Source organism: Salvelinus alpinus, chromosome 3 (genome assembly GCF_045679555.1).
Source record: "Salvelinus alpinus chromosome 3, SLU_Salpinus.1, whole genome shotgun sequence".
Classification (NCBI taxonomy): Eukaryota; Metazoa; Chordata; class Actinopteri; order Salmoniformes; family Salmonidae; genus Salvelinus; species Salvelinus alpinus.
This window is the reverse complement of record NC_092088.1, coordinates 7,342,740-7,369,974: the sequence shown is the minus strand read 5'-3', so window position 1 is coordinate 7,369,974 and position 27,235 is coordinate 7,342,740. Positions and strand designations below refer to the sequence as shown.

General features: G+C 48.9%; 1 protein-coding gene across 6 annotated transcripts in view; it reads right to left on the bottom strand.

The window, feature by feature from the left end:
* tacc2 (transforming, acidic coiled-coil containing protein 2) overlaps nt 1-27,235 on the bottom strand; it is a 280,409-nt gene that overhangs the window by 34,130 nt on the left and 219,044 nt on the right. For 4 of the 6 annotated variants that reach the window (XM_071391355.1, XM_071391350.1, XM_071391353.1 and 1 more), the window contains 7 exons: nt 7,256-7,365; nt 5,288-6,408; nt 4,630-5,057; nt 2,942-3,002; nt 2,154-2,376; nt 1,609-1,658; nt 484-605 (listed from right to left, as the gene is read on the bottom strand). In XM_071391355.1, the coding sequence (XP_071247456.1) occupies nt 484-605; nt 1,609-1,658; nt 2,154-2,376; nt 2,942-3,002; nt 4,630-5,057; nt 5,288-6,408; nt 7,256-7,365 (2,115 nt within the window). The remainder of the gene's footprint in view (nt 1-483; nt 606-1,608; nt 1,659-2,153; nt 2,377-2,941; nt 3,003-4,629; nt 5,058-5,287; nt 6,409-7,255; nt 7,366-27,235) is intronic. The other 2 variants (XM_071391352.1, XM_071391351.1) reach the window with 2 other exon arrangements.

Below are 27,235 nucleotides of genomic sequence, written 5' to 3'. Positions count from 1 at the left end.
TGCCCCTGGACAAGGCAGTTAACCCACTGTTCCCCGGGCCCTGGACAAGGCAGTTAACCCACTGTTCCCCGGGCCCTGGACAAGGCAGTTAACCCACTGTTCCCCGGGCCCTGGACAAGGCAGTTAACCCACTGTTCCCCGGGCCCTGGACAAGGCAGTTAACCTACTGTTCCCCGGGCCCTGGACAAGGCAGTTAACCCACTGTTCCCCGGGCGCTGAGCAAGGCAGTTAACCCACTGTTCCCCGGGCACCGTGGATGTTGATTAAGGCAGCCCCCCTGCACCTCTTTGACTCAGAGAAATGGACTGGAAACTCAATCTGTGTGCACGTGAGAGAGAGAGTGAATGGATTTTGTCCTACTCATGTTGATGACTATATGTGACTAGACGGTGTGTTTAGGTGTGTGCGTGTGTGTGTGCGCGTGTGCGTGCGCGTGTGTGTTGACTCAGAGAAAGGTGTGTGCGTGTGCGTGCGTGTGTGTACCCCAGTGTGTTGTACCCTGTGCAGGGAGAGTTGAGTTCTGATGCATGGTTAGGCTTGGTCAGGCTGTCTGTCACAGAGTCCAGCTTCAGGTAGAGAGAGGAAGGTTTTTTCACAAACAGAGTCTATATATAGAGAGAGAGAGAGAGAGAGAGAGAGAGAGAGAGAGACAGAGAGAGACAGAGAGATAAACATACAGCAAGACAGCATGCAACATTTTCTTTGATGATCAGAAGAAACTAAAGTATGCAAGGATAGTCAGTCTCAAGGACAGTCAGTCTCAGTATCAAGGATAGTCAGTCTCAAGGACAGTCAGTATCAGTATCAAGGATAGTTAGTCTCAAGGATTGTCAGTCTCAAGGACAGTCAGTCTCAGTATCAAGGACAGTCAGTCTCAGCCTCAAGGACAGTCAGTCTCAGTATCAAGGATAGTCAGTCTCAAGGATTGTCAGTCTCAGTATCAAGGACAGTCTCAGTCTCAAGGACAGTCAGTCTCAGTATCAAGGACAGTCTCAGTATCAAGGACAGTCAGCCTCAAGGACAGTCAGTCTCAGTATCAAGGACAGTCAGTCTCAAGGACAGTCAGTCTCAGTATCAAGGACAGTCTCAGTATCAAGGACAGTCAGTCGCAGTCTCAAGGACAGGCAGTCTCAGTCTCAAGGACAGGCAGTCTCAGTCTCAAGGACAGTCAGTCGCAGTCTCAAGGACAGTCAGTCTCAAGGACAGTCAGTCTCAGTATCAAGGACAGTCTCAGTATCAAGGACAGTCAGTCTCAGTATCAAGGACAGTCTCAGTATCAAGGACAGTCAGTCGCAGTCTCAAGGACAGGCAGTCTCAGTCTCAAGGACAGGCAGTCTCAGTCTTAAGGACAGTCAGTCGCAGTCTCAAGGACAGTCAGTCTCAAGGACAGTCAGTCGCAGTCTCAAGGATAGTCAGCCTCAATGACAGTCAGTCGCAGTCTCAAGGACAGTCAGTCTCAAGGACAGTCAGTTTCACGAGCAAAGATATAGACCTAATTTAGCAGTATTAAATCTTCATAGATCAGGATCATAATGTGAGCTGGTTTCAGTTCTATCTTCTTACCCCTTCTTATCTGACTGACAGCACAGACTGTGGATATATACTCACCGGCGAAGGGGGGCCGATCTTCTCCATGTACTCGATCTCATAGTCTGGCACTGAGGGAGACAATAGAACAGACAGATTTAGAGACACAAGTACGAGAGAATGAAAGAGAGAAGAGAGATGGTTAGAGACAGAAAGAGAGAAGAGAGGAGGGAGAGGAGAGAAAAATGAAAGAGGAGGGAGAACATCAGATACTCTGGACTGGACTGGACTGGACTGGTGGGACAGTCTGTCTGTCTATCTGTTTAACAACATGACCCAGTTTAAACACAGTCAGGCAGACACAGCCTCTGGGTAGTGTGGCTCTCCTCTACCCTTCTAGGGGTCAGGGTTTAGTAAAGGGCTGGATAGCTAGCTGCATGGGCTCGCTGTATGGGCTCGCTGACAATTAGAAATCAATACATGGGGGAGCACACGTATGGATGACATATCGTCCTGTACATGGAAAAATTAACTTTTGACCTGAAATTGTCCAATGATGACTAATTAATATAATATTTATTTTTAAACACACACACACACACACACACACACACAAACACACTCACCTCGATTGTTCTCGTTGACGAAGGCTGTGAGGTCAGATGGCTGCGGGAAGTCCTCCTGGGGGTCAGAGGTTAGCTCCGCCTCCATGGATGCCCACTTGTGATTGGCTGAGGAAGCAAGCTTCTCTTTGTGATTGGAGGAAGAGGCCAGCTTCTCCTCGTCTGTGGCGTGGTCGTCCTGTAGCGGGGGGATAGGAGGCTGGACTTCATCTACTGGGGTGGGCTCCTGGAGCAGAGGAAGGAGGAGGTGAGGAAGTGAGGAGGTGAGGAGGTGAGGAGGTGAGGAGGTGTGGAGGTGAGGAAGTGAGGTGGTGATGAGGTGAGGAAGTGAGGAGGTGTGGAGGTGAGGAAGTGAGGAGGTGTGGAGGTGAGGAAGTGAGGAGGTGTGGAGATGAGGAAGTGAGGAGGTGTGGAGGTGAGGAAGTGAGGAAGTGAAGAGGTGAGGAAGTGAGGAGGTGTGGAGGTGAGGAGGTGTGGAGGTGAGGAAGTGAGGAGGTGTGGAGGTGAGGAAGTGAGGAGGTGTGGAGGTGAGGAGGTGTGGAGGTGAGGAAGTGAGGAGGTGTGGAGGTGAGGAAGTGAGGGAGGGTGTGTGTGTGTGTGTGTGTGTGTGTGTGTGTGTGTGTGTGTGTGTGTGTGTGTGTGTGTGTGTGTGTGTGTGTGTGTGTGTGTGTGTGTGTGTGTGTGTGTGTGTGTGTGTGTGTGTGTGTGCGTGCGTGCGTGCGTGCGTGCGTGCGTGCGTGCGTGCGTGCGTGCGTGTACACATGAGTGTATGTGAGAGAGGACTGACTCACTTGTGATGATGGATCAGACATGGCCGACCTCTTTGGGGACCTCTTGACTCTGAAAGTGTTCCTGGAACAGGAAGAGGAGAGAGACAAGATGATCAGGAGTCACTGAACACAACATCCCTGGCAGAGACTTAATCAATCAATACTTAATCAATACATTATATATCTTAATAACAACTTGCCGGGAAAGGTACGTTTTTCAATTATTAATCTTTCCCCTTATATAGTTGTTTACGTTCAGCTTCAGATACATGTCATTACATTGGGGAATTTAGAAAAGGACTTTCAGCAACATCTGTCTGTAGCAAGACTGCATCAAACCTGAAAAAGATGAATGCTCATATGTGGTTGGATTAAAATGAAAATGCATTTCTACAATGTGATTTAACATCACCAGTTTAGTTAGGGAACATTATGTTAACTAGAACTAGTTTAGTTAGGGAACATTATGTTAACTAGAACTAGTTTAGTTAGGGAACATTCTGTTAACTAGAACTAGTTTAGTTAGGGAACATTCTGTTAATGTAACTAGTTTAGTTAGGGAACATTATGTTAATGTAACTAGTTTAGTTAGGGAACATTCTGTTAACTAGAACTAGTTTAGTTAGGGAACATTATGTTAACTAGAACTAGTTTAGTTAGGGAACATTATGTTAATGTAACTAGTTTAGTTAGGGAACATTATGTTAATGTAACTAGTTTAGTTAGGGAACATTATGTTAATGTAACTAGTTTAGTTAGGGAACATTATGTTAATGTAACTAGTTTAGTTAGGGAACATTATGTTAATGTCACTAGTTTAGTTAGGGAACATTATGTTAATGTAACTAGTTGAGTTAGGGAACATTATGTTAATGTAACTAGTTGAGTTAGGGAACATTCTGTTAATGTAACTAGTTGAGTTAGGGAACATTATGTTAATGTAACTAGTTGAGTTAGGGAACATTCTGTTAATGTAACTAGTTTAGTTAGGGAACATTATGTTAATGTAACTAGTTGAGTTAGGGAACATTATGTTAATGTAACTAGTTTAGTTAGGGAACATTATGTTAATGTAACTAATTGAGTTAGGGAACATTATGTTAATGTAAGCCTGATTCTTTGTTTAGTTAGTGAGTTAGGGCTGAAATGGTATTGACCCCAAGCCTGATTCTTTGTTAAGTTAGTGAGTTAGGGCTTATGTGTGTAAGTCCCAGGTTGAATATAAAGATGTGAAAACACACGCAGGCAGATAATATGATAAGAGAGAGTGAGATGTGTGTGTGTGTGTGTGTGTGTGTGTGTGTGTGTGTGTGTGTGTGTGTGTGTGTGTGTGTGTGTGTGTGTGTGTGTGTGTGTGTGAGAGAGAGAGAGTACACACACACACACACATCTCACTATGTCTTAGCATATTATCTGCATGTGTTTTCACATCTTTATCTCCAACCTGACACACACACACACTCACACACACACATGCACACACACACACACATGCACACACACACACATACGCACATATATTGGATACTGCTATCTGGTGGCCTGACTGGTCAAGCGGTAACGCCGCAGCCTCCGGCACACATGCCTACGGTGTCGGCAGAGGTTTGAATATTGCCCTTTGATACTCTACCTTTCATGCTGTCTATCTCTCTGTTCAATAAGGTCAGGAAAGACCATACAAATATAAAACTATTTTAAAACCAACTTACGATTTGATAGGTTTCTTCTTCGTTTTGGATGGTTTGTTTTGGTTGTGGTCCTCCAGCTCACCGACGTTATCGTTATCATTATCAACCTCATTGTCATTGGCCGACACCTCAAAGGAGGCGGAGCCTGAGGCAGCCGTGGGCGGAGACGCAGCCATGCTATTGGAGGAGGACTTGAAGGCAGCAGACTCGTCGAAGGTGTCAGAGTCGAATCTATTGGAGGGTTTGTTCAGCTTGGGAGAGACGGGGATCTCGCTGTTAGAGCCGAACGGGTTGAAGTTAGGGTCGTCCCACTGGGCGGGGTCAAAGTTATAGGAAGCCTTATGGATAGGGATGTCATCACCGGGGACGGTGGCGGGGGTGTTGTCTAGGGGTTCCGATGGCGGCTGGACAGCCTTCTTCAGGCCCATCCTGGGCTTCCTTAGAGGCATCTGATAATAATAATAATAATAATAATAATGATTCATATTATTAAAATATATAATAAACATAATAATAATGACATGAATACAATTATTAGGAATAATAATTGTAATAACATGTACTGTTTTTTTCAAAAACAAAGAATCAGCAAGATAATCAGGCCCCCCAAAAAATAATGACACATTGAAATCAGCAAGAGTAAAGAAAGGGACCATTTTCAATCCTATGACAGACTAACCTTGGAGCCTGGCTTCCTGCCCAGCTTCTTGGGAGGTGGAGAGGCCTTGGGAGGCTCCTCGAGGGTCTCCTCAGAATAGTCAAACTCCAGCCTGACCGCCCCTGAGGTGCGAATAGGGGGGCTGGTAGAGGGACGAGCTGGTTCCTCAGTAGAGACAGGAGGGGGGCTAGACACAGGGGTGACAGTTTTGTGAGCAATGGACGCAGTGACTCCTTTCCTTCCCAATGGGGGGGAGTTAGCGACTCCTTTCCTTCCCAACGGGGGAGAGTTAGCGACTTTACTACCGCCGGTGTTGAATGGGTCGATGTCCTCAAAGTTGTCTGGGTCCCATTTGTAGGCCCCACTAGGGGGGATGGGAGAGGAGCCCTCGCTGGCTGGGAGAGGGGCCTCCGGCACTGGGATGGGGGTATCCTCCTGTCGGAGGGGTATGGAAATGGCCTGGGTCGGAACAGGAGTAGGGGTTGGGATTGGTTGGTTATCTGTCTCTGGGCTAGTGTGATTGGTCTCTTCAATGAGAGGGGCGGGGCTTTCCACGCGTGGTTTCCTGGTTCTGCGGAGCGTGCCTCCTGGACTGGGCGTAGCCGAGGCAGGGCCAGAGTCTGTTGTGGCTCCTCCTACTTCCTGGTCCTCGGGGCCCAATAGGGGACTAGCTGCTCTGCTGCTCTTTTTCAGCTCCGGTGTGACACCAGAGGATGGAGGTTGGGGGCTCTCTGGGTTAGAGCTCTGCCTGAGGAGAGGCTTCTTTTTCAGGGAGCCAGCAGGGCGGAGAGGCCCCTTCTTGGACGGTCTGCGGAGGGTCCCCGGAGCACTCTCAGTACCACCGTCGATACTAAAGGCCTCAGCCAAGGGACGGGAGTCTCCGATTGAGAGGGAGGATCCTACGCTGTCTAGGGGTCCGGAGCCGTCTAGCTCCCCAGCCTGAAGGCTCAGAGAGCGGGTTAGAGTTGATCGGCTCTGGGCCTCTGCAGCAGCAGCAGCAGCAGCAATGAGCTGGTCTAAGTTATAGGCTCCGCTAGCAGCTATGGGCTTGTCCTCGTCAAAGACTATGGACAGGGAGCTACCATGGTGACCTTTAGCCTCTGACCCGGGTTCACCATCTGCCTCAGAGTCACAGCCAAGACCTGGAGGAACAGAGAAATATATATGACAAGTGTTATGTAGTCAAGACATAATCCCACAATGCATTGTCAGGGTTTGCATCATGGTTTATGAATGAGAATGAGAAATGACTTTCTTCTGATGATTGTGTGTGTGTAAGAGAGAGGAGAGAGAGAGAAAGAGAGAGAGAGACCGAGAGAAAAAAGAGGGATAGAGAAAAAGAGGGAGAGAGAGAGAGATGAAGGTTTTAGACAAGTCTAATTAAATTGATGAATGAGCTCTGAATATTTCAACACAACCTCCCAGTTGGTCAATCAGTATAACACGGCATACATCATGTGATGGATGACTGAAGCTTTTCTGCATATATAAGACCTGTTTATATCCTTTAGCAACTCAGTGATGCTGGTCTGACTCACTAAACAAAGCAAACCTCTTGTTTGATGTACCAGTAGTCACCACTAGAGGGGGTTCTAAGCTTTTCTCTCTCTCCCTCTCCCTCTCCCTCTCCCTCTCCCTCTCCGTCTCCGTCTCCGTCTCCGTCTCCGTCTCTCTCCGTCTCCGTCTCTCTCCCTCTCCCTCTCCCTCTCCGTCTCTGTCTCTCTCTCTCTCTCTCTCTCTCTCTCTCTCTCTCTCTCTCTCTCTCTCTCTCTGTCTCTCTCTCTGTGTCTCTCGCTCTTTGTCTCGCTCTCTCTCTCACTCACTCACTCTCTCTCTTTCTCTTTCACTCTCTCTCGTCCCCTTCCTCTCTCTCTTTCTGTGTGTATGTGTGTATGTCTCTCTCTCTCTCTTTCTCTCTCTCGCTCTCGCTCTCTCTTTCACTCTCTCTCTTTCTGTGCGTATGTGTGTATGTCTCTCTCTCTCCCTCACCGGTGTCTTCTGAGGTCAGCAGCTGGGTATGATGGTCTGTCTCTCCAGTGGGGGACTTGACAGGGGTGGTCGACTCCGGTGTCTCGAACGCTCCGTCAGAGTCTGAGCTCCTGTAGGACAGAGAGAGAGAGAGAGAGAGAGACAGAGAGAGACAGAGCCTCATTATAAACCTCAGTATCACTGTGGACCTCATATGGACAAAGGTGTGAAGGAGGAAGGAAAGTATGAAGTATGAAGGATGTTGATTATTAAGCGATAAACTTCAACGCTGTACATTCTCTGGAAATAACGGACGGTGCGGTTTGTGAGCAATGACAATCGCTCTCTTCTCAATCCACATTCGCGTAAAGAAATGTATGACAACAGTGGATATTGGAACGTGGCTCAGCTGTTATTGAGCCCGTGGATTGGCAGACAGATATTGGTCTAACGGAAAACAAAACAAAGTAATATGTTGATCATCAAGTCATTTTCCTAACATACCGTACAACCGTCTGTGCAGATATTCTGTTTCCCATTAAGAGAAAATATCACCAGTCTGAAACTAATGAGCTACTGTGTCAACTCTGTGACGGTTCTACTTTATGGCTCCAATATCGTCCCTGCTCCCATATTTAGTCCAACAAAGACCCCAGTCAGCATGTGTGTGTTCCTTCGTGTCTGATTGGCCCTGCTGGATTATTAGGTCTGAAAACGAAAGCGCTGAATCTGCAGCCAGGAGACAGAAAATGACTCGCCTGAGACGCTCCGTCTCCCTTTTACACACAAACCAATATATCAAGATGATAGCTACGGGCGGGCGGGCGGGCGGGCGGACGGACGGACGGACGGACGGGCGGGCGGACGGACGGACGGACGGACGGGGCGGACGGACGGACGGACGGACGGACGGACGGACAGACAGACAGACAGACAGACAGACAGACAGACAGACAGACAGACAGACAGACAGACAGACAGACAGACAGACAGACAGACAGACAGACAGACAGACAGACAGACGTTGTACTGTAACCAGTAGGAGTCTAGTGGTTAGAGTGTTGGGCCAGTAACCAGTAGGTAGTATAGTGGTTAGAGTGTTGGGCCAGTAACCAGCAGGTAGTCTAGTGGTTAGATCATTGGGCCAGTAACCAGCAGGTAGTCTAGTGGTTAGATCATTGGGCCAGTAACCAGTAGGTAGTCTAGTGGTTAGATCATTGGGCCAGTAACCAGTAGGTAGTCTAGTGGTTAGAGTGTTGGGCCAGTAACCAGTAGGTAGTCTAGTGGTTAGAGTGTTGGACCAGTAACCAGTAGGTAGTCTAGTGGTTAGAGTGTTGGACCAGTAACCAGTAGGTAGTCTAGTGGTTAGATCATTGGGCCAGTAACCAGTAGGTAGTCTAGTGGTTAGATCATTGGGCCAGTAACCAGTAGGTAGTCTAGTGGTTAGAGTGTTGGGCCAGTAACCAGTAGGTAGTCTAGTGGTTAGAGTGTTGGACCAGTAACCAGCAGGTAGTCTAGTGGTTAGATCATTGGGCCAGTAACCAGCAGGTAGTCTAGTGGTTAGATCATTGGGCCAGTAACCAGTAGGTAGTCTAGTGGTTAGAGTGTTGGACCAGTAACCAGTAGGTAGTCTAGTGGTTAGAGTGTTGGACCAGTAACCAGTAGGTAGTCTAGTGGTTAGAGTGTTGGACCAGTAACCAGTAGGTAGTCTAGTGGTTAGATCATTGGGCCAGTAACCAGCAGGTAGTCTAGTGGTTAGATCATTGGGCCAGTAACCAGTAGGTAGTCTAGTGGTTAGAGTGTTGGGCCAGTAACCAGCAGGTAGTCTAGTGGTTAGATCATTGGGCCAGTAACCAGTAGGTAGTCTAGTGGTTAGATCATTGGGCCAGTAACCAGTAGGTAGTCTAGTGGTTAGATCATTGGGCCAGTAACCAGTAGGTAGTCTAGTGGTTAGATCATTGGGCCAGTAACCAGTAGGTAGTCTAGTGGTTAGAGTGTTGGACCAGTAACCAGTAGGTAGTCTAGTGGTTAGATCATTGGGCCAGTAACCAGTAGGTAGTCTAGTGGTTAGAGTGTTGGGCCATTAACCAGCAGGTAGTCTAGTGGTTAGATCATTGGGCCAGTAACCAGTAGGTAGTCTAGTGGTTAGATCATTGGGCCAGTAACCAGTAGGTAGTCTAGTGGTTAGAGTGTTGGACCAGTAACCAGTAGGTAGTCTAGTGGTTAGATCATTGGGCCAGTAACCAGTAGGTAGTCTAGTGGTTAGAGTGTTGGACCAGTAACCAGTAGGTAGTCTAGTGGTTAGATCATTGGGCCAGTAACCAGTAGGTAGTCTAGTGGTTAGATCATTGGGCCAGTAACCAGCAGGTAGTCTAGTGGTTAGATCATTGGGCCAGTAACCAGTAGGTAGTCTAGTGGTTAGAGTGTTGGACCAGTAACCAGTAGGTAGTCTAGTGGTTAGATCATTGGGCCAGTAACCAGTAGGTAGTCTAGTGGTTAGAGTGTTGGGCCAGTAACCAGCAGGTAGTCTAGTGGTTAGATCATTGGGCCAGTAACCAGTAGGTAGTCTAGTGGTTAGATCTTTGGGCCAGTAACCAGTAGGTAGTCTAGTGGTTAGATCATTGGACCAGTAACCCGCAGGTAGACTAGTGGTTAGAGCGTTGGGCCAGTAACCAGCAGGTAGTCCAGTGGTTAGATCATTGGGCCAGTAACCAGTAGGTAGTCTAGTGGTTAGTGTTGGGCCAGTAACCAGTAGGTAGTCCAGTGGTTAGAGTGTTGGGCCAGTAACCAGCAAGTAGTCTAGTGGTTAGATCATTGGGCCAGTAACCAGTAGGTAGTCTAGTGGTTAGATCATTGGGCCAGTAACCAGCAGGTAGACTAGTGGTTAGAGCATTGGGCCAGTAACCAGCAGGTAGTCCAGTGGTTAGATCATTGGGCCAGTAACCAGTAGGTAGTCTAGTGGTTAGTGTTGGGCCAGTAACCAGTAGGTAGTCCAGTGGTTAAAGTGTTGGGCCAGTAACCAGTAGGTAGTCTAGTGGTTAGAGTGTTGGGCCAGTAACCAGCAGGTAGTCTAGTGGTTAGATCATTGGGCCAGTAACCAGCAGGTAGTCTAGTGGTTAGATCATTGGGCCAGTAACCAGCAGGTAGTCTAGTGGTTAGATCATTGGGCCATTAACCAGTAGGTAGTCTAGTGGTTAGATCATTGGGCCAGTAACCAGTAGGTAGTCCAGTGGTTAGAGTGTTGGGCCAGTAACCAGCAGGTAGTCTAGTGGTTAGATCATTGGGCCAGTAACCAGCAGGTTGTCTAGCGGTTAGATCATTGGGCCAGTAACCAGCAGGTAGTCTAGTGGTTAGATCATTGGGCCAGTAACCAGTAGGAGTCTAGTGGTTAGAGTGTTGGGCCAGTAACCAGTAGGTAGTATAGTGGTTAGAGTGTTGGGCCAGTAACCAGCAGGTAGTCTAGTGGTTAGATCATTGGGCCAGTAACCAGCAGGTAGTCTAGTGGTTAGATCATTGGGCCAGTAACCAGCAGGTAGTCTAGTGGTTAGATCATTGGGCCAGTAACCAGCAGGTAGTCTAGTGGTTAGATCATTGGGCCAGTAACCAGCAGGTAGTCTAGTGGTTAGATCATTGGGCCAGTAACCAGCAGGTAGTCTAGTGGTTAGATCATTTGGCCAGTAACCAGCAGGTTGTCTAGCGGTTAGATCATTGGGCCAGTAACCAGCAGGTAGTCTAGTGGTTAGATCATTGGGCCAGTAACCAGCAGGTAGTCTAGTGGTTAGATCATTGGGCCAGTAACCAGCAGGTAGTCTAGTGGTTAGATCATTGGGCCAGTAACCAGCAGGTAGTCTAGTGGTTAGATCATTGGGCCAGTAACCAGCAGGTAGTCTAGCGGTTAGATCATTGGGCCAGTAACCAGCAGGTAGTCTAGTGGTTAGATCATTGGGCCAGTAACTGGAAGGTGGCAGGTTCAAATACCAGAGCCGACAAGGTGAAAAATCTGTTGATGTTCCCTTGAGCAAGACACCTAACCCATATATGCTGCGTGGGTGCTGTACTACTTGGCTGATCCTGTAAACCCCATGCCGTATGTACATATTAATCTTGATAGCAGTATACAAAAACACACACATATACATCTAAATATTCTGCCACAAACACTGCATCAGCTTCCACATACATACATCAGTTACTGTATATAGATGGATGTCTCAGTATTCTGCCACACACACACAGCCTCTCCAGACGCTCCTGTCTCTCTCTCTCACCCAGTAGGCTGGTGCTAAAAGACTACACAAATAGTATACTGCAACATGTAAAACTAAAACGAGTCCAGGCACCTAAAATGATTCACAGATCCTTTTTCATTCCACATTCATCTCTCTCTCTCTCTCTCTCTCTCACCAGTCTCTCTCTCACCAGTCTCTCTCTCTCGGTCTCTCACCTCTGTCTGGCCAGGATCATGGCATGTTGTTGAGACCCCCAGGACAGTCTCTGGAGCATCCCCAGAGCAGAGTTAGTAGGGCTGTCCCCATCCCCAGGGCTGGTGTCTCTGTATAGGGTGTCCCAGCCCCACCGAGCCCACTGCAGAGGAGACAGAGCCCCCCAGACCATGCCTGTCTCTCCTCTGCCTCTACCTCTCTACCTCTCCCCTCTACCTCTCCTCTCTGCCTCTCCTCTCTGCCTCTTCTCTCTGCCTCTCCTCTCTGCCTCTTCTCTCTGCCTCTCCTCTCTACCTCTCCTCTCTGCCTCTCCTCTCTACCTCTCCTCTCTGCCTCTCCTCTCTGCCTCTCCTCTCTGCCTCTTCTCTCTCTCCTCTCTGCCTCTTCTCTCTGTCTCTCCTCTCTGCCTCTCCTCTCTGCCTCTCCTCTCTGCCTCTCCTCTCTGCCTCTCCTTCTCCGCCTCTCCTCTCTGCCTCTCCTTTGGTTTCTCTATACACCGAGGCTCTGCTCTACTCTTCTCCTCCTTCTCTCAGGTGTTCTTCTTCTATATATCTGTGTCTCTATCCCTCTTATATTGTGTATCCTTCCCTCTCTTCTGTTCTTTTGTTGTTTCTTTATCCTTCCTCCCGTCCTCTCTTCTCCAGTTGTAAATGATCCTTCTTCTCTTCTCCAGTTGTAAATTATCCTTCCTCTCTTTTCCAGTTGTAAATTATCCTTCTTCTCTTCTCCAGTTGTAAATTATCCTTCTTCCCTTCTTCTCCAGTTGAAAATTATCCTTCTAGCTGCTGAGTCTAACCTGCAGATATTCTGGCAGTCTCTCTTTCTCTCCTTCCCTTCCTGGTCCTCTCTCTCTCTCTCTCTCTCTCTATCTCCCTCCCTCCTCTTTTTCTTTCCCTAACCACCCGGATGTGAACACGCTGGAACTGAAGATGCTGGCAGCTCTGTGTGCGGCTGTGTGAGAGACACGCATGCGCACACACACACACACACACACACACACACACACACACACACACACACACACACACACACACACACACACACACACACACACACACACACACACACACACACACACACACACACACACACACACACAGACACACACACACACACACACACACGTCTCTCTCCTCGTAGGCTATTTTAGAGGATGGAGGAAACAGCCTGTCAACGTAAGCTTCTGTGATGAAGCATGTTCCTTCTCTCTCCCTCTCTCCCTCTGTTCTCTCTCTCTCTCTCTCTCTCTCTCTCTCTCTCTCTCTCTCTCCCTCTGTTCTCTCTCTCTCTCCTACTCACCCTCCCTTCTCTCCCTCCCTCCCTTTTTCTGCACCGATTTTTAATGAGAATCGATGGCTTGAAGCTTTGCCGTTGTCCAAGCGGTGCAGAGAACCCATTCAAATACACACACAGTGATTCTGGTCTACTCGGCTCTACAAACACACACACACGTACACACACACATGTACACACACACATGTACACACACACACACACACACACACACACAGTGATTCTGGCCTGCTCGGCTATACAAACACACACACACACATACACACACACACAAACACACACACACCCACACTAATCTGGACTCTTATGACAAATCCCGCTATGCCCTCTGACGAACCATCAAACAAGCAAAGCGTCATAACAGGACTAAGATCGAATCTTACTCCACCTGCTATGACGCTCGTCAGACGTGACAGGGGATTCAAACGATCATGGATTGCAAAGGGAAACCCAGCCGAGAGCCTACCAGATAAGCTTCTAGGATCTCTTCAAGGCAAGCAACACTGAACCATACGTGAGAGCACCAGCTGGTCCGGACGACTGTATGATCATGCTGTCCATAGCTGATGTGAGTAAGACCTTTAAACAGGTTAATAGTCACAAGGCCGCAGGGCCAGACGGATTACCAGGACGCGTATTCAAAGCATGCACTGACCAGCTAGCATTGATGTTTTCAACCTCTCCCTGACTAAGTCTGTAAAACCTACATGTTTTAAGCAGACCACCATAGTCCCTGTGCCCAAGAACGCCAAGGTAACCTGTCTAAATTACTACCACCCCTTGCTACTCAAATCTGTAGCCATGAAATGTATTTGAAAGGCTGGTCATGGCTCACATCAACACCATTATCCGAGACACACTAGATCCACTCCAATTCTCATACAGCCCCAACAGATCTACAGATGGCTCAATCTCTATTGCACTCAACACTGCCCTTTCCCACCTGGACAAAAGGAACACCTACGTGAGAATACTATTCATTGACTACAGCTCAGCGTTCAACACCATAGTGCCCTCCAAGCTCATCACTACGCTAAGGACCCTGGGACTTAACACCTCCCTCTGCAACTGGATCCTGGACTTCCTGACGTGCCACCCCCAGGTGGTGAGGGTAGGTAACATCACATCCGTCATGCTGACCCTCAACATGGAGGCTTCAAGTTCCTTGGTGTCCACATCCCTAAAGATCTTATCACATGGTCCGAACACACCAACACAGTCGTGAAGACGGCACAACTACGCATCTTCCCCCTCACGAGGAAGAAAAGATTTGGCAAGGGCCCTCCAGATCCTCAAAAAGTTCTACATCTGCACCATCGAGAGCATCCTGACCGGTTGCATCACCACCTGGTATGGCAACTACTCGGCATCCGACCACAAGGCGCTACAGAGAGTAATGCTTACGGCCCAGTACATCACTGGGGCCAAACTCCCTGCCATCTAGGACCAATATACCAGGCGGTGTCAGAGGAAGGCCCTAAAAATTGTCAAAGGCTCCAGCCACCCGAGTCACAGTGTAAGGACCGACGCCGGGGATGAGAAGCAGATACGGGGAGTCAAACATTTAATCAGTAACAGAACAAGAAACGGGTAAACAAAGACAGACGACAATCAATGCAGAAGCAGGGGAACAGGGCGGGGAACCAGACAGATATAGGGAAGGTAATGACAGGGGTGATTGAGTCCAGGTGAGTCCGATAATCGCTGACGCACGTGACGGGGGGGAAGGCAGGTGTGCGTAATGCTGCTAGCGCCATGGGGGAAGAGCGGGAGCAGGCGTGACAGTAACCCACGCTCTAGGGGCGCCGCCCGGCGTCCTACCTGGGCGAACCTGACGGGCCGGCCCAGGCACGGGCGCTGGACCCAGACGAACCGACAGAGGAGTGGGAGCCCGATGATCCGGCGGAGGCATAGCAGCCTGGGCGTAAAAACCGGACGATCAAGCTGAGGCCTGACATGGGATGGGCGCCTTCCGAGCAAACCGGGGAAAGAAACCTCTAGAGCCAGCTAGGGCGTGACAGCCCGACGAGCTGGCTTAGGCACCCCCGGTTCCACCGGTGTTGGGCCCCGGACCCGACGTCACCACTAACCGGAACGTCAACACTCCCCTATGCTTCGTATGATGGCTTCTGCATTCTGTAAGGACCGACGCCGGGGGTGAACCGAACTATTTACATTGATCCCCCCTTTATTATGTATTGTTGTTGTTGTGTTTTGATTTCACTCTACCCTCACCCTCACTAGACTCTACCCTCACACTCACTAGACTCTACCCTCACTAGACTCTACCCACACCCTCACTAGACTCTACCCTCACACTCACTAGACTCTACCCTCACTAGACTCTACCCTCACACTCACTAGACTCTACCCACACACTCACTAGACTCTACCCACACACTCACTGGACTCTACCAACACACTCACTAGACTCTACCCACACACTCACTAGACTCTACCCACACACTCACTAGACTCTACCCTCACTAGACTCTACCCTCACACTCACTAGACTCTACCCACACCCTCACTAGACTCTACCCACACACTCACTAGACTCTACCACACACTCACTAGACTCTACCCACACCCTCACTAGACTCTACCCACACACTCACTAGACTCTACCCACACACTCACTAGACTCTACCCACACACTCACTAGACTCTACCCACACACTCACTAGACTCTACCCACACACTCACTAGACTCCACCAACACACTCACTAGACTCTACCCACACACTCACTAGACTCTACCCACACACTCACTAGACTCTACCCACACACTCACTAGACTCTACCCACACACTCACTAGACTCTACCCACACACTCACTGGACTCTACCCTCACTAGACTCTACCCTCACTGGACTCTACCCACACACTCACTAGACTCTACCCACACACTCACTAGACTACCCACACACTCACTAGACTCTACCCTCACACTCACTAGACTCTACCACACACTCACTGGACTCTACCCACACACTCACTAGACTCTACCCTCACACTGACTGGGCTCTACCCACACACTCACTGGACTCTACCCACACACTGACTGGGCTCTACCCACACACTCACTGGACTCTACCCACACACTCACTAGACTACCCACACACTCACTAGACTCTACCCACACACTCACTAGACTCTACCCACACACTCACTAGACTCTACCCACACACTCACTAGACTACCCTCACACTCAATAGACTCTACCCACACACTCACTAGACTCTACCCTCACACTCACTAGACTACCCTCACACTCACTAGACTCTACCCACACACTCACTAGACTCTACCCTCACACTCACTGGACTCTACCCATACACTCACTAGACTCTACCCACACACTCACTAGACTACCCACACACTCACTAGACTCTACCCTCACACTCACTAGACTACCCTCACACTCACTAGACTCTACCCACACACTCACTAGACTCTACCCTCACACTCACTGGACTCTACCAACACACTCACTAGACTCTACCCACACACTCACTAGACTCTACCCACACACTCACTAGACTCTACCCACACACTCACTAGACTCTACCCACACACTCACTAGACTCTACCCTCACACTCACTGGACTCTACCCATACACTCACTAGACTCTACCCACACACTCACTAGACTACCCACACACTCACTAGACTCTACCCTCACACTCACTAGACTACCCTCACACTCACTAGACTCTACCCACACACTCACTAGACTCTACCCTCACACTCACTAGACTCTACCCACACACTCACTAGACTACCCACACACTCACTAGACTCTACCCACACACTCACTGGACTCTACCCACACACTCACTAGACTCTACCCACACACTCACTAGACTCTACCCACACACTCACTGGACTCTACCCACACACTCACTAGACTCTACCCACACACTGACTGGACTCTACCCACACACTCACTAGACTCTACCCACACACTCACTGGACTCTACCCACACACTCACTGGACTCTACCCACACACTCACTAGACTCTACCCACACACTGACTGGACTCTACCCACACACTCACTAGACTCTACCCACACCCTCACTAGACTCTACCCACACACTCACTAGGCTCTACCCTCACACTCACTAGACTCTACCCTCACACTCACTAGACTCTACCACACACTCACTAGACTCTACCCAAACACTCACTAGACTCTACCACACACTCACTAGACTCACTAGACTCTACCACACACTCACTAGACTCTACCACACACTCACTAGACTCACTAGACTCTACCACACACTCACTAGAATCTACCCTCACACTCACTAGACTCTACCCACACACTCACTAGACTCTACCCACACACTCACTAGACTCTACCCACACACTCACTAGACTACCCACACACTCACTAGACTCTACCCACACCCTCACTAGACTCTACCCACACACTCACTAGACTCTACCCTCACACTCACTAGACTCTACCCTCACACTCACTAGACTCTACCCACACACTCACTAGACTCTACCCACACACTCACTATACTCTACCCACACACTCACTAGACTCTACCCACACACTCACTAGACTCTACCCACACACTCACTAGACTCTACCCACACACTCACTAGACTCTACCCACACACTCACTAGACTCTACCCACACACTCACTAGACTCTACCCACACACTCACTAGACTCTACCCACACACTCACTAGACTCTACCCACACCCTCACTAGACTCTACCCACACCCTCACTAGACTCTACCCTCACACTCACTAGACTCTACCCTCACACTCACTAGACTCTACCCTCACTCTCACTAGACTCTACCCTCACTAGACTCTACCCTCACTAGACTCTACCCACACACTCACTAGACTCTACCCACACACTCACTAGACTCTACCCACACACTCACTGGACTCTACCCACACACTCACTAGACTCTACCCACACACTGACTGGACTCTACCCACACACTCACTAGACTCTACCCACACCCTCACTAGACTCTACCCACACACTCACTGGACTCTACCCACACACTCACTAGACTCTACCCACACCCTCACTAGACTCTACCCACACACTCACTAGACTCTACCCACACATTCACTAGACTCTACCCTCACTAGACTCTACCCACACACTCACTAGACTCTACCCACACCCTCACTAGACTCTACCCACACACTGACTGGACTCTACCCACACACTCACTAGACTCTACCCACACACTGACTGGACTACCCATACACTCACTAGACTCTACCCACACACTCACTGGACTCTACCCATACACTCACTAGACTCTACCCACACACTCACTGGACTCTACCCACACACTCACTAGACTCTACCAACACACTGACTGGACTCTACCCACACACTCACTAGACTCTACCCTCACTCTCACTAGACTCTACCCTCACTAGACTCTACACTCACTAGACTCTACCCACACACTCACTGGACTCTACCCACACACTCACTGGACTCTACCCACACACTCACTAGACTCTACCCACACACTGACTGGACTCTACCCACACACTCACTGGACTCTACCCACACACTCACTGGACTCTACCCACACACTCACTAGACTCTACCCACACACTCACTAGACTCTACCCACACACTCACTGGACTCTACCCACACACTCACTAGACTCTACCCACACACTCACTGGACTCTACCCACACACTCACTGGACTCTACCCACACACTCACTAGACTCTACCCACACACTCACTAGACTCTACCCACACACTCACTAGACTCTACCCACACACTCACTAGACTCTACCCACACACTCACTAGACTCTACCCACACACTCACTAGACTCTACCCACACACTCACTGGACTCTACCCACACACTCACTAGACTCTACCCACACACTGACTGGACTCTACCCACACACTCACTGGACTCTACCCACACACTCACTAGACTCTACCCATACACTCACTGGACTCTACCCATACACTGACTGGACTCTACCCACACACTCACTGGACTCTACCCACACACTCACTAGACTCTACCCACACACTCACTAGACTCTACCCACACACTGACTGGACTCTACCCACACACTCACTGGACTCTACCCACACACTCACTAGACTCTACCAACACACTGACTGGACTCTACCCACACACTCACTAGACTCTACCCTCACTCTCACTAGACTCTACCCTCACTAGACTCTACACTCACTAGACTCTACCCACACACTCACTGGACTCTACCCACACACTCACTGGACTCTACCCACACACTCACTAGACTCTACCCACACACTGACTGGACTCTACCCACACACTCACTGGACTCTACCCACACACTCACTGGACTCTACCCACACACTCACTAGACTCTACCCACACACTCACTGGACTCTACCCACACACTGACTGGACTCTACCCACACACTCACTGGACTCTACCCACACACTCACTAGACTCTACCCACACACTCACTGGACTCTACCCACACACTCACTGGACTCTACCCACACACTCACTAGACTCTACCCACACACTCACTAGACTCTACCCACACACTCACTAGACTCTACCCACACACTCACTAGACTCTACCCACACACTCACATAGACTCTACCCACACACTCACTGGACTCTACCCACACACTCACTAGACTCTACCCACACACTGACTGGACTCTACCCACACACTCACTAGACCTCTACCCACACACTCACTGGACTCTACCCACACACTCACTAGACTCTACCCACACACTCACTAGACTCTACCCACACACTCACTGGACTCTACCCACACACTCACTAGACTCTACCCACACACTCACTAGACTCTACCCACACACTCACTGGACTCTACCCACACACTCACTGGACTCTACCCACACACTCACTAGACTCTACCCACACACTCACTGGACTCTACCCACACACTCACTAGACTCTACCCACACACTCACTAGACTCTACCCACACACTCACTAGACTCTACCCACACACTCACTAGACTCTACCCACACACTCACTGGACTCTACCCACACACTCACTAGACTCTACCCACACACTCACTAGACTCTACCCACACACTCACTGGACTCTACCCACACACTCACTGGACTCTACCCACACACTCACTAGACTCTACCCACACACTCACTAGACTCTACCCACACACTCACTGGACTCTACCCACACACTCACTGGACTCTACCCACACACTCACTAGACTCTACCCACACACTCACTAGACTCTACCCACACACTCACTGGACTCTACCCACACACTCACTAGACTCTACCCACACACTCACTAGACTCTACCCACACACTCACTAGACTCTACCCACACACTCACTAGACTCTACCCACACACTCACTAGACTCTACCCACACACTCACTGGACTCTACCCACACACTCACTGGACTCTACCCACACACTCACTGGACTCTACCCACACACTCACTAGACTCTACCCACACACTCACTAGACTCTACCCACACACTGACTGGGCTCTACCCACACACTCACTAGACTCTACCCACACACTCACTGGACTCTACCCACACACTCACTAGACTCTACCCACACACTCACTAGACTCTACCCACACACTCACTAGACTCTACCCACACACTCACTGGACTCTACCCACACACTCACTAGACTCTACCCACACACTCACTAGACTCTACCCACACACTCACTAGACTCTACCCACACACTCACTAGACTCTACCCACACACTCACTGGACTCTACCCACACACTCACTAGACTCTACCCACACACTCACTAGACTCTACCCACACACTGACTGGGCTCTACCCACACACTCACTGGACTCTACCCACACACTCACTAGACTCTACCCACACACTCACTAGACTCTACCCACACACTGACTGGGCTCTACCCTTACACTCACTAGACTCTACCCACACACTCACTAGACTCTACCCACACACTCACTAGACTCTACCCACACACTCACTAGACTCTACCCACACACTCACTAGACTCTACCCACACACTCACTGGACTCTACCCACACACTCACTGGACTCTACCCACACACTCACTGGACTCTACCCACACACTCACTAGACTCTACCCACACACTCACTAGACTCTACCCACACACTGACTGGGCTCTACCCACACACTCACTAGACTCTACCCACACACTCACTGGACTCTACCCACACACTCACTGGACTCTACCCACACACTCACTAGACTTTCTTGCACACTCACCTGACTCTCTTGCACACTCACTAGACTCTACCCACACACTCACTAGACTCTCTTGCACACTCACCTGACTCTCTTGCACACTCACTAGACTCTACCCACACACTCACATATACTAACTACACTGACACTCCAACACACACACTACAAACGCTCACACGTACAAAACAAACACACACATGCGTGTTGACGCCACACACACACACACAGAGAGAGAGAGAATAGCGGATAACCTGGACGATTATGGGAGAACTGGGGGAGACAGTCACCCCCACTGTGAACATGGAAGATTAGGGGGAGACACAGGGAGAATCAGTCACCCCCACTGTGAACATGGAGGGAGATAAAATAAACATGAATATTGATCCATGACAACCAGAGAGGTCCATAACAACCAGAGAGATCCATAACAACCAGAGAGGTCCATAACAACCAGAGAGTTCCATAACAACCAGAGAGGTCCATAACAACCAGAGAGATCCATAACAACCAGAGAGGTCCATAACAACCAGAGAGGTCCATAACAACCAGAGAGGTCCATAACAACCAGAGAGATCCATAACAACCAGAGAGGTCCATAACAACCAGAGAGATCTCTGTCTCTTAGCCAGACAAGGGTACAGAAACACCACCGTGTGTGTACCCCTTTGTCTACACACACACACACGAACACACACACAGGAGAACACGAATCAGACGACAGCAGGGAGGAGAAGATAGGTGGGGGGAGGAAAAGATAGGTGGGGGGAGGATAGTATGACCCCCTGTAAGTTCACCCTGCTGTCATTACAGACATCAGTCAATGGCGGGGTAAAAGCCTCGTAAAACCTTCCCATCACCACGGTCAATAACCTTAGTGCCCCTGGGGCAGGTCACTGCAGAGATGGACTTGAGAAGAGGTCAGGGCCGCATATCGTAACAAAAATTGCAGATGTGAAGCTAACGCAGATATGACAGAGAAGGGGGCTGAATGGACTGGAGAAATATGTCTACAAGCTTGACCGGGCCATCTAGTGAAAATGGCTCTGCTCTGCCTCTGGGACAAGATTCATCTCAATAAACGTTAACCTGAGAAAAAGTAGGGCAGTATTACGTATCACTGCTCGACTCTGCTGTACACGACCAACCAATTTAGCGTAATACTGCCCTATTTTTTCTCAGGTTGACGTTTCTTGAGATGAATCTTGTCCCTGAGGCAGAGCAGAGCCATTTTCACTAGATGGCCCGGCGGCCAAGTCAATGTTGTTAATTTATCGTAAACGTTACTGAAGATTTAAAATAAAATAAAAACGTTTTAAAGTTAGGGTTAGACATAATGTTAGCAGTGTGGTTAAAATGAGCTTTTATAACTTTGTTGCTGTGACAGCTAACGAGGACCCTGCTGCCTCCAGTTCATGAGTCATCCCAATAAACGCCAACCTGCTACTATTTCATTAATACATGCCTTGACCCCCTGACCATGCCATTTAACAGATGCTTTTATCCAAAGGCACTTACAGTCACGTGTGCATACCATTTTACTTATGGGTGGCTGTGGGAATCGAACCCACAACCCAGACGCAGCAAGTGCCACACTCAACAAACTGACACACAGTGGACCATATAAATCCAGAGGTGATATAACATACATTAAGCAGGATGGTGGTATACGCTAATAGGGACGGTAGGTAGCCTAGTGGTTAGAGCGTAGGGGCGGCAGGTAGCCTAGTGGTTAGAGCGTAGGTACGGCAGGTAGCCTAGTGGTTAGAGCGTAGGGGCGGCAGGTAGCCTAGTGGTTAGAGCGTAGGGGCGGCAGGTAGCAAAGTGGTTAGAGCGTAGGGACGGCAGGTAGCCTAGTGGTTAGAGCGTAGGGACGGCAGGTAGCCTAGTGGTTAGAGCGTAGGGACGGCAGGTAGCCTAGTGGTTAGAGCGTGGGACGGCAGGTAGCCTAGTGGTTAGAGAGTAGGGACGGCAGGTAGCCTAGTGGTTAGAGCGTAGGGACGGCAGGTAGCCTAGTGGTTAGAGCGTAGGGACGGCAGGTAGCCTAGTGGTTAGAGCGTAGGGACGGCAGGTAGCCTAGTGGTTAGGGTGTAGGAACGGAATGTAGCCTAGTGGTTAGAGTGTAGGGACGGCAGGTAGCCTAGTGGTTAGAGTGTAGGGACGGCAGGTAGCCTAGTGGTTAGAGTGTAGGGGCGGCAGGTAGCCTAGTGGTTAGAGTGTAGGGGCGGCAGGTAGCCTAGTGGTTAGAGTGTAGGGACGGCAGGTAGCCTAGTGGTTAGAGTGTAGGGACGGCAGGTAGTCTAGTGGTTAGAGTGTAGGGGCGGCAGGTAGTCTAGTGGTTAGAGTGTAGGGGCGGCAGGTAGCCTAGTGGTTAGAGTGTAGGGGCGGCAGGTAGCCTAGTGGTTAGAGTGTAGGGACGGTAGGCAGCCTAGTGGTTAGAGCGTAGGGACGGCAGGCAGCCTAGTGGTTAGAGCGTAGGGACGGCAGGTAGCCTAGTGGTTAAAGTGTAGGGACGGCAGGTAGCCTAGTGGTTAGAGCGTAGGGACGGCAGGTAGCCTAGTGGTTAGAGCGTAGGGGCGGCAGGTAGCCTAGTGGTTAGAGCGTAGGGGCGGCAGGTAGCCTAGTGGTTAGAGCGTAGGGGCGGCAGGTAGCCTAGTGGTTAGAGCGTAGGGACGGCAGGTAGCCTAGTGGTTAGAGCGTAGGGGCGGCAGGTAGCCTAGTGGTTAGAGCGTAGGGACGGCAGGTAGCCTAGTGGTTAGAGCGTAGGGGTGGCAGGTAGCCTAGTGGTTAGAGAGTAGGTGCGGCAGGTAGCCTAGTGGTTAGAGCGTAGGGGCGGCAGGTAGCCTAATAGTTAGAGCGTAGGGACGGCAGGTAGCCTAGTGGTTAGAGCGTAGGGATGGCAGAGTGTGGGGACGGCAGGTAGCCTAGTGGTTAGAGTGTAGGGACGGCAGGTAGCCTAGTGGTTAGAGTGTAGGGACGGCAGGTAGCCTAGTGGTTAGAGCGTGGGGACGGCAGGTATCCTAGTGGTTAGAGCGTAGGGATGACAGGTAGCCTAGTGGTTAGAGCGTAGGGACGGCAGGTAGCCTAGTGGTTAGAGTGTAGGGCCAGTAACCGAAAGTTTGCTAGATCGAATCCCCGAGCTGACAAGGTAAAAATCAATCGCTCTACCCCTGAACAAGGCAATTTACCCTTTGTTCCCTGGTAGGATGTCATTGTAAATAAGAATTTGTTCTTAACTGACTTGCCTCGTTAAAATAAAGTAAATAAATAAAAGATTCCCCACTGTGTGCGTCCCAGTAAGATCATCTGTGGAACCTTCAATTGACTCATTCTGACATAAAAACAAGAGCACAAGCCTTGCCAGAAAAGATGGAGGAAGGGGAGCAAGCACTGAAGACGAATCATCATTATACCTTCCCTTCGCCACGGTTAAGTAACCTTAGTGCCCCTGGGGCAGGTCATTGCAGAGATGGACTTGAGGAGAGGTCAGGAACGGGACACGTCTCTGACAGCAGCAAAGGAAAATAAGCGCACAGTTTTGCTACTGAACGGTGTACAGTAACGGTCTAATCTTCTTGGGATCCCTGACTCTCCCAGAGGGATCATCTGTAGAGCCGCTCAATCACACGTTGACGCTTATTGTCACGAGTCTTGTCCTGGAGGCAGAACTGAAAAATTTGCTCTTAGACAGGCCAGCTGCAAAGTCCAAATTGGCTATATTATAACAATTTCTGAAAACTAAAATGTGCTTTAAATGGTCTTAAATAAGGTTCGAGGTAGGCATTAGGGTTAGCAGTGTGGTTAAGGTTAGGGTTAACCTTAGGGTTAGGGTTAGGGTTAACAGTGTGGTTAAGGTTAGGGTTAACCTTAGGGTTAGGCATTAGGGTTAGCAGTGTGGTTAAGGTTAGGGTTAACCTTAGGGTTAGGTTTTAAAATCAGATCTGATGACTTTGTGGCTGTGCCAGCTAGTGACCACTCTGCAGAGCTGCCTCCAGAACAACATAAATGACTAAAAACGCTAACCTGCAGATCAATCAGAGGCCACCACAACCAGGGATTTATGTTTCACACCAGAGGAGTATCCTACGAAGCAAGCTAGATCTATTCAGGGTTTTATAAAGCTAGCCAGCTTCAGTTAGCGCCACATTCCAGCTCAGGCTTCGTCCGTACTGCGAGGGTAGATTTTTGTCCGTACTACGAGGGTAGATGCTCGTACTACGAGGCTAGATGCTCGTACTACGAGGGTAGATGTTCGTACTACGAGGATAGATTTTCGTACTACGAGGGTAGATGCTCGTACTACGAGGGTAGATGTTCGTACTACGAGGATAGATTTTCGTACTACGAGGGTAGATTTTCGTACTACGAGGGTAGATGTTCGTCCTACGAGGGTAGATGTTGCTCGTCCACTTCCTGTTAACTCTAGCAGGCTCGTAACTGCGCGTGCGTATCGCACATGTCTAGTCGATCGCAGAACTCGTCGTTGAGATAATGAGGAAATATCAATGGATGGGCGAGTCAGTGGCACATTTTAATTTGTGCCGAAATCAAAATGACGTCTTCAATTCGCGACTTCTTGTTAATGCCGTCTTTGCCGTATTATTACGAGTATCTTTCCCACTGCTATCGATATAGTTTTAGTATTTAGTCATACAAAAGTGTTACATTGCGTGAGGTTTAAAATGCATTCTGTCATCACTAAATGTGTAATTTCATATATATTACTTTTTAAATTTATTTTTACATTTGATTGATAAAACATTTAACCTCTAAAAGTCTAAGCTGTTGGTGTGGTTATACCATCGATCATTTAACTATTTAATTTAGAATTTTAGTACCCCTTTAGGTATCAAAAGAAAAATATTTAAATTGTTTTGAGAAAATATTGAATTTGGCTACTACTATAGCTCATAGAATAACACATTCATAAATGACAAAAAAGACAGTCAACAAATGTATCATAAGGAATAAGGTTTTTAAGTGTCTGTCCTATGTCTAGGAGATATAAGAAAGCTCAGGAATATTTATGTTTTTTGGACACATATTTAATCCCTTATTTTTGTTGGCACAAAACTACCTCCATACTGCCATTCATTTGTATGGGTTACCGTCAAATGAAGGTTTAATATCTTTATATATATCTCCATACTTCCATGTATTTATATGGGTTACCATCAGACGAAGGTTTAATATCTATATATATCTCCATACTTCCATGTGTTTATATGGGTTACCTTCAGACGAGTTCCGTGACACTTGTGGGGGTCGTAGAGCAAAACCATTCGGACGCTGCAGACATTTTCGTAAGAAGACAGATATTCGGGATGTCTCATGGTCTGACAAACACCGCAGTAGCTCGGCCACCTTCCACCGCAGGTGCGGAAAGGCCGACAGCGTCAGATATCTCTAGTTTAAACTGATGGATTTTGATGAGGTTTTTTAAAATTATTATGTTACTTAGATCGATGCACTGGTGCGTCAATAGACTCTTAAGTATTTATCAGTCGTCTTCCTCAAACGAAGGGGATGATGACGCAACCTTTGCAAGATGGAGGAAATTTGATTTCACTGGCCCTCAACTCGCGGCTCAGTCATTTCATTCACGGTAAGTGGAGTTAGCCGTGAGTTAGTCTGTCCCGGAGCAGGTTCGTTCTGAACGATTCGTTGCCATAGAAATGTACCCGGCTAAAAGGTGAGACACTTTCATATGACCGGTTATGACCGGCTATGCCGAGTTGAACTCAGAGTTGACCAAAGTTACCTCACCAACTCCTCAAACCTGCTTGGCAGGTTACCCATCTGACGATGTGGTCCTGAATAGCCCAGTAGGTAGAGTATGAGGCTTAACAACGGCAAGATAGTGGGTTTGATTCAAGGGACGAACCGTACTTAAAAAATAATATATGCACTCATGACTGTAAGTCGCTTTGGATAAAAAGAAACATCTGCTAAATGCATGCATTATATCATGTAAATGGTGGATTTATGACCAGTACAGTGGTGAACACAGACACA